We start from the raw sequence: 12,879 nt of genomic DNA on the forward strand, positions 1-12,879 counted from the left end.
TATTTAAATTCATCCTGGGAGTGATGTGCATTACACTTGGGGTGAACATGACAGTATGGCTCTGCATTAGGTTTGCACTGCTATATCCAAAGCCTTCATTCATCCTTGCTGCTACAGTTACACCAAAATTTTACTTGACTTTATAAATGACTTTTTTCTAAGTGTCAAATTTAAAATTTGTTGCAATTTTATGTAGGATACTTAAAGGAGATGTCTCGAGGAAGCAGTGAATTTTTTTTTTGCCCAGTCCCCCTAATTAAGCATACATTACTAATTACCCCCTGTAAATGACTTTTCTAGGTGGTTTCTACTTACAGTTCCAGCGTTTCAGCAACTTATAAAAATTTTCCCAAGATGGCCGCCAGCTCTTTTCCCTTCGCTTGCTGTAGCCCGACGTGCGCGCTCCCGAGACGCTACCAGCTGTGTCTCCCTGACAACCAGACGCCCCGCAGCCGCCGACCGGACCCCTGGATTCAACGCGGCCGACCACGGCACACAGTCACCCACCGCCAGGCAGCAGGTAACCGGCGCAGCCCCCCCGGCCCAGCGACAGCTCCCCCGGCCTAGTGACAGCCCCCCCCGGCCCAGCGACAGTTCCCCCGGCCTAGCGACAGCCCCCCCCCGGCCCAGCGACAGTTCCCCCGGCCTAGCGACAGCCCCCCCCGGCCTAGCGACAGCCCCCCCCGGCCCAGCGACAGTTCCCCCGGCCTAGCGACAGCCCCCCCCCGGCCTAGCGACAGCCCCCCCCCGGCCTAGCGACAGTTCCCCCGGCCTAGCGACAGTTCACCCGGCCTAGCGACAGCCCCCCCCGGCCTAGCGACAGTTCCCCCCGTCCTAGCGACAGTTCCCCCCAGCCTAGCGACAGTTCCCCCGGCCTAGCGACAGTTCCCCCGGCCTAGCGACAGCCCCCCCGGCCTAGCGACAGTTCCCCCGGCCTAGCGACAGTTCCCCCGGCCTAGCGACAGCCCCGGCCTAGCAACAGCCTCCGCCGGCCTAGCGACAGTTCCCCCGGCCTAGCGACAGCCTACCCCCGGCCTAGCGACAGTTCCCCCGGCCTAGCGACAGTTCCCCCGGCCTAGCGACAGCCCCGGCCTAGCAACAGCCTCCGCCGGCCTAGCGACAGTTCCCCCGGCCTAGCGACAGCCTACCCCCGGCCCAGCGGCAGCCCCCCCGGCCCATCACTTACCTGGACGGCTGGGCGGCTTCTCGGCTGGGCGGCTTCTCGGCTGGGCTGCTGGGCTGGGCTTCTCGGCTGGGCGGCTCTGCACCTTCCTCTAACAGAGGATGGTACAGAATGGCCGCTCCAGCGCGCTCCCGAGCAGTGACAGCTCTTCTGCGCATGCGCAGAAGAGCTGTAGCGGGGAGCACACTGAAGCGGCTCGTGCTGAAAGGAGAAGACCAGACTGCGCAAGCGCGTCTAAAAAAGCAAGCTGCCAGCGAATTTAGACGGAACCATGGAGACGAGGACGCTAGCAACGGAGCAGGTAAGTGAATAACTTCTGTATGGCTCATAATTAATGCACGATGTATATTACAAAGTGCATTAATATGGCCATACAGAAGTGTATAACCCCACTTGCTGCCGCGAGACAACCCCTTTAATTCCCTTACTGAGCCTATAGAATTGTTTCTGTATGTTTTATCTGAACTGGTTTGCTTGTTATTTTATACATTTGAAAGCAAATTTGCATCTTAAAATTATATTGTGCTCATTAGTGCATAATCTATACCTTTTATGGTTGTTCGTATTCTTAATGTTCTTATTCTATACTCCTTTTATTAATACAATGAGATTGTTTAATTAAAAAAAAATCTAATTTAATCTAGATCTAATCTATCTCCCCTGCAGCTAGACATCAGCAGAGAAGGAGGAAAAGGCTGCAGTAATTTTGGTTAATTCTAAATTAGAAACGTGACTTTACATGCTGAGGTCCATATTGTAAAATGTTTTCAAAACAGATCACTGAAGGCAGAGGTGTAACTTGAAGCCTCTGGGCCCCAATGCAAAACCTGTAACAGGGCCCCCAACTATAATGCTCTATTCATAGTACTGGGCTCCCTATATAGAGAAGAGAGGCCTTATGGGCTCCCTAAGGCTCCTGGGCCCGGGTGCAACCACAACCCCTGTAGGGGTAACTATAGGGGTATAGTTACGCCTATGAGTCTGAAGGTTTCTTCAGCAGATCCAACCATTTTCAATAGAAACAAATTATGGCATCAGAACAGAAATCATAGGTCTCCTGCAAAACTAAGTGAGTACAAGACATTAGCTTGGTGATTTTTTGTTCTGTCTGTTTTTTCATCAGCTTGTACCGTATGTTATGTATCAGCTTGTACAGTGTGTTATACATCAGCTTGTACCGTGTGATATACGTCAGCTTCTACTGCGTATTAATTATAAGCTTGTACCGTGTGTGTTGGTATATTGTATTCACACAGGGGCAGATTTGCAGTATATAAACAGCATTATATAGTGATTAACATTTTTATTTTAAGAAAGAAAAATAAAATCATTGTAGAATTAAGGCCAAACAAAACAATCATTTTAATGAAAAGATGTGCACTCATTATAATGGCAATAGCAAGACTGGTAATCTAAATCCCCTGTAAAACATTGTTTCTGTCTCTCTTCACTGACATAATAATAGTTAGATGGTCTTTTGATCATTTAGACATAATGATAATTACTCTAGTGGTCACGATTTTGCAGGGAGTATGCTATAGTGATTCCTTAATGTAATATTTATCTATCAGATTTCGCAAGCTAACACAGCTTAAGTTTAATTGACTATGGAATTGCTTATGGAGTAAAGTTGCTTTTAGATGCTAGGCAACAAAAAAACACGATTTTCTGTGTTCCTGTTAGCTTATTGTAAAATATAATGGAAAATAACTTTCATTTCGAAAAAGGTTTGCTTTTGTGGTCAGGAAATCGATAATTAAAAATATATGATTTTGTATTTCTAATGTTTGAAGGACATACACAGTGAGAAAAGATACCGTATTACTTACAATCATGAGCCAAAGTCATTATACAATGCAGAGTATGTCCATAAAGTTAAAAATTAATGAAAATGTCTGGTTCTTTTCATTAATCCCTTCCAGTGGCTCACTCTGCACATCTCAAGGAGGAGTACAGTAGTGTCAAATTCCTGTTGCAAGTTCTGAAGTACGATCAGTATGGTTGGAAGGTAATTGGAAACTTAATGGTTGCTTTCCTAATGGGTCTCCAAGGTGGTTTCACAAAGTTTCTTTGCTATCCTTGTCTTTGGGATAGCAGAAAACTACTATTGATGAGACTGGCCTGAATGTATTGACTTCACTGTTGGATGAAGAAACATCAAGTGGGAACCCCTAGTAGATCCTAAGATGATTCTGATGCCCCCTCTTCACATAAAACTTGGGCTTATGAAACAGTTTGTCACAGCTCTAGATTAAGAATCTACAGTGATGAAACATCTACTAAACTTCTTCCCGAAGCTGACTGAGGCCAAGGTACTGTATATGCTGGCATCTTTGTGGGACCACAAATCAAGAGGATCATAGAATGTCCGAAGTTTCCTGACATGCTCACAGAAGTACAGAAGGCAGCTTGGAACCTTTTTGCTGTCGCGGTTCAGGAGTTCTTGGGAAATCACAAAGCAGAAAACTATGTGGAGTTGGTGGAAACGATGGTGAAGAAATACCATGCTGTGGGCTGCAGGATGTCACTTAAGGTTCATATCCTGGATTCTCATCTACATAAATTCAAGCAGAACATGGGAACATACTCCAAGGAACAAGTAAAAAGGTTCCAAGAAGACATGCAGCAGTTTGCGCGTCGCTATCAAGGACAATACAGTAAGGATATGATGGGCAACTACTTCTAGGGGCTGGTACGTGAAAGTGACCAAGTATACACTCGTCAATCGAAAAGAAACAAGCAATTTCATTAACTGCATGGACATACTCTGCATTGAAAAATGATATTGGCTCATGATTGTAAGTAATTTCCTTGACACATTCGATATTCAAAATTATATATTTTTAATTATCGATGTCCAAACCACAAAAGCTAACTTTTTTCGAAATTAAAGTTATTTTCCATTATATTTTACAATGAGCTAACAGGAACAAATAAACTTTACTTAGACACAAAAATCACGTTGCCTATATTGTTCAAAAAATCATTCAAATGAGCTAAAGTGAACGAAATCATTTGGTCTAAATGCAATCCAAGGACTAAACGACGAAAAAGAATTTTTCGCTTTTTGGTCGTTGTTTATTTTACGCAGGCATAAAAACCATTGTTGGCTCGTTCACTTATCGTCTGGTTGAAATAGCAATCTTTCAGTAATCATTCACTTATACAGCAAATGTGAAAGACTGAATGATACTGAATGATTCTCATTTGAATGAGCCAACGATGTGTCTGCAAGAGTGAACGAGCTAGCATTGACATCACTCGCTTGTTCAAACAAGAATTGGGTCATCTAAAAGTAGCCTAACTGCCCTTTTATAAAACTTTTGATATGTCACTGCTCACTGCAACAGGTCAGAAGTGTTGATCAATGGAAGTCCGAGCGTTGAGACCCCTTTTGTTTACTGAGCATTAAAGACCCTTCAATTTTGACTGCCACTCCTATGAGCCAGTCTTCAGCTGCCAAAGAGCAGAGATTACAGCTGAAGAGGCACAGCGCCTTTGCTCCATTTCAGCATTCAGTGGGGTTTCTGTACATGGAACCCCACTGATTAAAACTTCTGACTATATTGCTATGACAAGTCAAAGCTTTACATGAGTCACTCTTTATATTAAGAAACATTTCAAGGAAGGACAACCTCCGCTCATACTCATAGCCCCCTTCAGTGAGCTACTCTCACTCTGGCACACTTGAACTGTCCACACATTATCCGAATGGCCACCAAGTAGTATTACTTTTTCCCTGTAGAGGCTACTGCTGGGAAAATGTCTCTCTGTGGTTTTCCATGGCCAAATCAGCCGTTTGAGACAATCCCTATTACCTCTTCCTGAATCTGCCTTACATGTACAGCAGATGGCAGGCGTCAGTTTATGGAGCTGGCTTTGGAGCCCAGTCTGTTGTATACGCACCAGGTTTTGGCTGTATTTGATGGCAGACACCTGGCTCCAATGGCCAGTATCAGAGATAATGCTGATTCAGGCCATTAACCCTATAGATGCCGCTGTTAATAATGACAGTGGCATTTAAATGGCTTGGCAGTGAGACAGGGCTCCCTCTGTCTTCAGTACGACCCCTGCAATAACATCACAGGGTGCTGTTCTTTTGCTATGACAGCCTACAACGTTTTGAAGGCCCCTAGGGCTGCTAAGAATTTGTCCTATTAAGCCCTGCCTAAGGCAAGGCTTAATAGGATGCCAGCAAACATACAATATACAGCATTACTGAAGTATAGCATGTATTAACATATCACATTATTTATCCTGCATGTTGAATATCACCAGGAAAAAAATACACAATGCCAAAATTGTAATTTTTTTTTAGTCGCCTTATCTCCAAATAAGCGATTGTGCCTGCCTTATGGCGATCGTGCCTATGGCGACCGTGTCTGCTTTGCAGACCTTCAGGTATTGTATTTTTGGCTTTTTCTGTGAATGTCTTTGTTTTTTCCCTCACCTCTGTGATTTTATCTCCAAATAAAAATTGAATAAAAAAGATCAAAAAGTAGTATGTACCCCAAAATGATACCAATAGAAAATACAGCTCACCCCATTAAGAACAAGCTCTTACACTAGCCTATTAACAGAAAAGTAAAAGTTAAGGGGGTCAGAAGATAGTGAAAAGAAGCATTTTTTTAAGAAAAGTTTTTTAAATTAATTTTAAGTAAGTAGTACAGCATAAAAAAAACTATATAAATTTGCTATCTCTATAATCACACTGACTCACAGGATAAATATAACATGTCATTTTTACTGCACCATGAACACTGTAAAGACAAACTCCCCTCTTCAGTATGATGAAACTGTGTTTTTTCCATTTGACCCCACTTAGAATTTTTTGTAATGTTTTTTAATGTATTGTATGATATGTCAAATTCCATTGAAAAATGCAACTCATTCCACAAAAAAAAGGGTTTTTTTAACGTGAGGATGGAAAAATGAAAACCCAAAAAATGAAAAAGGGCTGTATCAGCAAGAGGCTAAAAGTAATTTATAATACCTCACCTGGCAGTTTTTATGTGTGACTTCTCTACTAGATATGAAGACAGAAGTACTAGTAACAGACAGGGAAGACGTATAAGGGTTAATGCCCACGGACGGATTTATGCCGCGTTCCCCACTGTGGAATAACGCAACTATTAGGTTCTATTGAACCTAATAGCTCAGTCCTCGCATACGAGATTCTGCTGTGGATATGCGCTGCAGGAAAAAAATTGCCGCATGTTCTGTTTTAATGTGTTTTTCCGTGGCGGGAGGTCTCCATTAATATGGAATTAATGGAGACTGCGGACAAACGCGGTAAAAAGCGCATTTTTCCACAGACGCCAGCAGGGACTTTTTTGTTTATTCCCACGGGAAACTGTGGGTGTATCTTCATCCTTCCGTGGGCATGAGGCCTAATGGTGTATTGAGATAACTGCACAACAACATAGATGCTGGATAAACCTATCTTGTGATGTTTTACTTTCTAATACATATACAGTATATGAGAGCGAGAAAGTCATTGGCTGAGATGCTGGTGGGGCCATAGAAAGGATTTTACATTGGGGCCTATGAGCTTTGAGCTATACCTTTGCTTACAGAAAATATGTTGGTGAAAATAATTAAACCACCTTAATACTTGTTGACATTTTTTGCATTGTTTTAAACATTTCTTGAATTATGATTTTGACATCTGCTCCATTTTGTGATGCTAGGAATGAAAGTTGGTTGAAAGGGAAGATGAGGAGAAAATCACCTACACGAGCAGGTGGCATTTGATTTGCATCTGAAATGTAATATAAAGGAAAAAGACCGTAGTCAATGCTTCTCCAAGGTGCTGTCTTCACCAAACTGTTTCCACCTGCCTTGGCTCTTGAACTGGTCAGAACTATTGGCAGTTTTGAAGCACCTAATCTTTTAGGCATATTCATTTTTTCTCGTAGTTTGGAAGTCAATGTCTTTCGAGGGCACATTGTTGTCTTCCCACCTGACATAACTTCTCTGTTCGCAGTATCTACTTTTGATTGTAGTAAAGAGTTTTCCATGAAATTGCAATTACAACATATCCCCTTAAGTCCGTTTTGAACTAATGTTTCTTCGCTATTGTGCAGTCTATAATTTGGACAAGAAGCACTTCTAGGACTCTCAAAGTGATCAAAGTTTTCTTTCAAGTTACTATTTTTGATCAAACTGCTTTTTTTCAATTCAGCAGAATTCCATCTAATACTATTATAGCCATGTGATGTTTGATTTGTAAACGGCTGTAAGAATTGTGATGTGCTATTGACTTTTTCGCTATTGTCTCTTTGCAAATCAGAAGATTTGTAGTTGAGAAGATCTATGATGTCATTGATCAGACTTTTTTTCACAGTTACATCATTAGGGCAGTCTAAAGACAATGCAGGGCTATAGTTCACTTCCAAAAGCCATGGCTTCAATGTATCATCAATGAGAATGTCAAAACCAAAAAGCTCAAAGCAGTTGGGATACTGAGGTATGGATGGAGCAATGGACAATATGGTCATGATCACAATGTTATATATTCTCTGCCACAGTAAAACATGATCAACCTCTAAACTGCGGAGATAAGATCGAAACTGACCAAGCGTCCACTTGCTTCCAGTTCCAACTCTCTCCTTGTCTGCCGTGTATGAAGTGCTGTATTTGTTAATACTGGTGTTAGTTAGATGAGCAAATATATTATCAAGTGAACTGAGACTGAACTTCTCTGTTGCAAATCTGACTAGTCCTTCTTGATACATGTATATAGTCAGTGGACAGAAACATGTAACACATACATACATACGTAGGTCAAATTTATAGCCAGATACTAGTAATGGATTTGTGATATATTTCTGAACAATGACAGTGCAATCATAAGCCAAATCCTTGATGTCTTGGAAAATGAAAATCCCCCTACCTCTTGACATATCAGTTGGCTTACAGATCCAATAACTTGACTTCTTTTCATGTTTTTCTTTGGTAAATTCAGCTAAGAACTTTGTGTATTCATTTGGTAAAATAAATGCATCAGGACTAAAGTCAAAGTAGGATGAGCCATATATTCCTTTCATTCGTTTTAAATGTCTGGCCAAACAGTCTTTCTTCGTCATCTGTGCTGTCCTGGGATGATGATTAAGCCGTTGCCATGGCTTTATGTTATCATGGTCGGATGTTTGGAATGTTGATGTTCTCCAATACAAGTTCCACTCTGTTTCACTTTGTTTCTTTTCATCAAATTCCTCCCAACCACGTTCCAGTAGCACCTCCCGTACAACTCGTGGAGTACTGACATGAAGACGAAATACTAGAGCCTCTGATGTGCTATTGTCATCTCCCTCTGCCATGGTGACATTTAGGCTTCACTATTAATTTTTTATCTGGAAAAGATTAACAGAAATGCAGTAATAATATGAAACAAAACTCAGGGCACAGGTGTGTAGCTATGGAGGGTGCAGCAGTTGACCCAGGTACTGGTGCCTGAGGAAGCCTAAAAATCTTCTCTGCTCCAGTATACTTAACAGATGGGATAGCCCTGTTACAGATTTTGCACAGTGTCCCATGAGGCTTTAATGGGGTATTCTGGAACTTTGTTAACTATTTCTATTGATGAATCCAACAGAAAAACGTTTGTTTGGTTCACCTTCTCAAACGGGACCTCCAGCTGCCTGATACAGATTCTCCATGGAGCTCAGACTTCAGCCTCCAGCTTCAGCAGGGCAAGCAATGTGCAACAAAAGTTTCCAGAAAAATCGGCTTCACGTGGGGTAATTTTCTTGATTAACATTACTTTTAAAACAGAGACATGACAACCTCCAAGGTGCCAGACATGTTTTGGCTGTAAACCAGCCTTTTTCATAGCCATGGAGTTTTTCACAGCTGTGAAAAAGGCTGGTTTACAGCCGAAACAAGTCAGGCACCTTGGAGGTTGTCATGTCTCTGTTTTAAAAGTTATGTTAATAAAGATTACCCCACGTGAAGCCGACTTTTACTAAAAATATTTTTATTGATGACTGCTAAATTTATTGGGAGCTGTGGGACATGTCGGTCATCAATAGAAAAAGTCATCAAAGCCCTGGAATACTTCTTTAAAGCAGGTTGTCTAGATTAGAAAACCCAATTTTACATACTCTATTAGGGAAGTTTGAATTAGTAGAGGGTTTCAAGACTCTCAACACTTGGCTATAGAGCAAAATATTTTAAGAGAGTCCTATATCTCTCAGCCATTCAGCATAGGCAGATAAAACCCCCGTATTAACAGAATGCCTGCTCTGATTGGCTGTAAAGTAGCACCTCTCTATACTACAGTGCAGTACTACTCTCTATCTGTGCCAAAGTGAGCTGCCCCTTGGGATACCAGGTGATGGTGGCCTCATTTTATTTTTGTGGTATGTACAGAACTGTGTGCATACAGCACTTCATACTGTGTGTACAGAACAGGACCCAAAGGAAGCTCCTTTTCTATCATTGAAAGTTGTTTACAGCTTCTAGCAGCTCTTTTGAACATCTATATATGGACTTGTTTTATCTGTTGTCAATAGTTCTATAGTTGTTGGCCTAATTTCCTTTAATTTTCACTTTGTATTACTTTTGATTGTTATTTTGGGGCTCTGGGTCCAATTAACAATTTTCCATGGAATGTTTTGTTTTTAATATACCATATTTTCAACATACAATGGTTATCCCACAACCAATTATTGTTGTATGTTGAAGAACCACTGTACAGCTCATTCCTCCACTAGTTGGTAAGTCCATTCCTGATAAATGTATAGAGAGGATAACTTTAGGCAACTCTGACCCTCAAAGTTTTATGCAAACGGGCCATTTTAGAGTTCTACTGTGTTCCTATGCTGAGCTGCAGTAAGCACATGAACATATGAGCACCGTTTTCAAGAAGAAAGTTTGCATAGGAAATGCTTCTTCTGCCGGATTAGGTACTATCTCAGGCATTTCATGATAATACTACTTAGTTGTCATCAGGGTCATATCTAGAAAAGGCTGGGCTCTGTAGCAAACTTTTGAATGCCTCCCCTGTCTAACCACCTATACACCTGTACAAGGAGTCCTGGCCTGGTAACACATGCTGGATATGGAGCAATGTGAAGCAGAGAGTGGAATAGGAAGCCGTGGGTTCCTCTTTTTTTGTACATTTTTCCCTAAAGGCAGTCCTTGGCCAATCCCCTTAGACTGTAGGTCCTGTAGCAGTTGCTATGGTGCCAGTTCCACCTCTGGTTGTCATGTCTTGGCTTTACCTAGAATTCTAAAATCATAGACTCATTTTAAATAAGACTATAGAAGTGAAAGATCATTGGATTCCATGCAATAGTCTTGTGGAGGACAAAACTGAAGCAATAGTGGATTGTCCGTCTCGCACAGTAACATTGCTGAAGTGTTTCAAAATGAGCTGAGGCTAGATGGAAAAGACAACTATGTATCTAACTCATACTGAAGAAGTTATATAATTTCCATCAGATACGATCCATAATTGTGCACAAGTTTGCAGATCTGTATTTGGGTCCGTTTTATCTTATACTCAAACCGAGAGCATTTGCTAATGAGCAATGTACCTGGCAGATTACTCATAACATTTCTTGTTTGATTTCTATAAACAAATAGTCTACTCCTAGCAATGAATGTGCCTTTCTCTATAATAAGCCCGTGTATTGACTTTCCAGTATAAATTGTTATGTAAATAGTTTTGAGCCATAACTAGAATGCCTTTAAACCTTAACAAGGAACTTCCTTTGATACACTCAAGTGCGGTGACTATTGCCTTTACAAATTCCTTCTAAAAGCAGTTTCTCACCTAGTCATGTCTATGTACGTCAGAGCAGAGTCACCTCCATTGTCTTTTAAATAGTAGGGTCAATACATTCTTGAAGACTTAGGGTGGTTTCAGATCTGCCACAGGGATTCCGCTTTCCTGCTCCACTCAGGGAGGAAGAAAAGGGGATCTCCGTCACCGAACAGTTCTGTCTTTGTACGAAACTGAACAGCGCAAGGCAGACCCCATTGACTATAAGGCAGGTGTGAACAGAACCTAAATCAAATGAATAGAACAATGCATCAATGATGATATTTGTCATTAGTTTTTCTTCCTTTTTAAATGTATTGTTCTACAGACTTTTTCATGCTACATGGAGGCAAACCATGGCAAAATAGAGCAGCTGTGATTTTTCCTCCGCTCGTGGAATACGCAATTTGTATGTGCAAGTGTGAAGGAAAAATTAATAATGCACGCTTTTCAATTACTGCGTCTTGCCGCGGATCCTCCATGCGGGCTCCTATCGGAATCCACCTGTGTGAAGCCAGCCTAACAAAGGAAAAAGGCTAATATGCAAATAAACAAAAACACGTACCTTTGCAATGTAACATATTTATAGAACATAGGATGCATAGTCAACTATATCAATTAGCATGATCTATAAGTCCATACAAGAAGGTGAAGAGCATAATAATCATTACTAGCGAAATGTTGGTACAAATAAGCAGACTGAGCAGTCACCTTAATTCTTCTTCTTAGTGTTTGGCCAAATGTCCTGGTGCTTGTCCCTTCTTGTAGCACTAAGTGGTAGCTGTTAAGGAGTAGCAGCTCTTTAAATTCTCCCTGACAGTCTGCACAGTGCCGCCCTCCTGCACTAGTCCGGAGAGGTTGCTATGAAACAAGTGGTTCCGTCACTACAAGTCACAAAGGTCTTTTCAAGTGAAAGAAAATACTTATGAACAAAGTCATTATGGTTGTATGACAAATCTTTGCACGGCCGCTGCATTTTATGGATACAATAGTGCTCCTTTGACTTTTAGTTAGAACTTTGACTTAATTCTACAACTTTATCAACACAGTTAACTAAGAGTTAATTGTGTATTAAATGTGCACTTACAACTCTGGCCATAGCTGAGACCTTGGGAACAACAGTTGTATAGATGTCCTGTGTGTTATGTCTGTGCTGAGCGTTAATGCACCACGACCAGCACAGACGCAAAGCAGTGTCCACAGTGGATGAATAAGCATCAGAAAGTCCAATGTATAACAAAGAGGCCACCACCAAACACAACCAAGGGGGCGAAGGGGGGGGGGGGGGGGGAATAGCCCTAATAGCCAGAAGGGGGAAAGCCCCTGCCTAAGGTGGGGCAATTGTGCCAACAAGGGCAGGCCCACATCCTGAACCTTGGCCAATTGCACTGACCCTAGGTGGAAGCAGAGATTGCCTATAAACAGGGGGTAATAACAATAAGCAGCAGGGACAATGAAAACACCAATATATAAATGAATACACCAACAACTTAAACAGGATGGCTGCACCTGGGGAAATAAGGACAAGACCAACTTCACCAACAAGAGATAAATAATCAGCACCCTGTAAGAGCAATGACTGTTTAGCAACAAAGGGCGAACCCTAAGGGAAAACAGACATTAATCCAAAAAAGGTGGCTCACACTGACATAGCGCCACCAGTCCGTTTCCACACTGCAGCCGTTATGCCACGACCCTGTCGTGACTGTCGAGCCATTACACTGTGTTTGTTGACTCATGTATGTTCAAATGGTGCCTTCTATGGAAAGACAGAGAACATTGAAGCATTGTATCCATAGAGGCTGCTGTATGACCATCGGTGTATAAACAAGCATAACATGTCAAAGTCATTAAGATCTCAGCACAGGAACACAATAGTAACAAGGAAGGTAGCTCTGAAAATAATGCCACCTATCTTCTTGCGTTG

General features: G+C 41.8%; 1 protein-coding gene across 2 annotated transcripts; it reads right to left on the bottom strand.

Annotated features, from left to right (window-relative positions):
• Positions 1-4,108: 4,108 nt before the first annotated feature.
• TTLL2 (tubulin tyrosine ligase like 2) lies at positions 4,109-11,757 on the bottom strand. 2 transcript variants are annotated; one of them, XM_066596119.1, is made up of 3 exons: positions 11,664-11,757; positions 10,965-11,198; positions 4,109-8,538 (listed from the first exon to the last, which is right to left on the bottom strand). In XM_066596119.1, the coding sequence occupies exon 3, from the start codon at positions 8,503-8,505 to the stop codon at positions 6,781-6,783; it is 1,725 nt and encodes a 574-aa protein (XP_066452216.1). In that variant the 5' UTR covers positions 8,506-8,538; positions 10,965-11,198; positions 11,664-11,757; the 3' UTR covers positions 4,109-6,780. The 2 variants fall into 2 exon arrangements, with proteins under 2 accessions (XP_066452216.1, XP_066452215.1); XM_066596118.1 differs by lacking the exon at positions 10,965-11,198.
• Positions 11,758-12,879: the final 1,122 nt, after the last annotated feature.

Source organism: Eleutherodactylus coqui, chromosome 3 (genome assembly GCF_035609145.1).
Source record: "Eleutherodactylus coqui strain aEleCoq1 chromosome 3, aEleCoq1.hap1, whole genome shotgun sequence".
In the NCBI taxonomy this organism is placed as follows: Eukaryota; Metazoa; Chordata; class Amphibia; order Anura; family Eleutherodactylidae; genus Eleutherodactylus; species Eleutherodactylus coqui.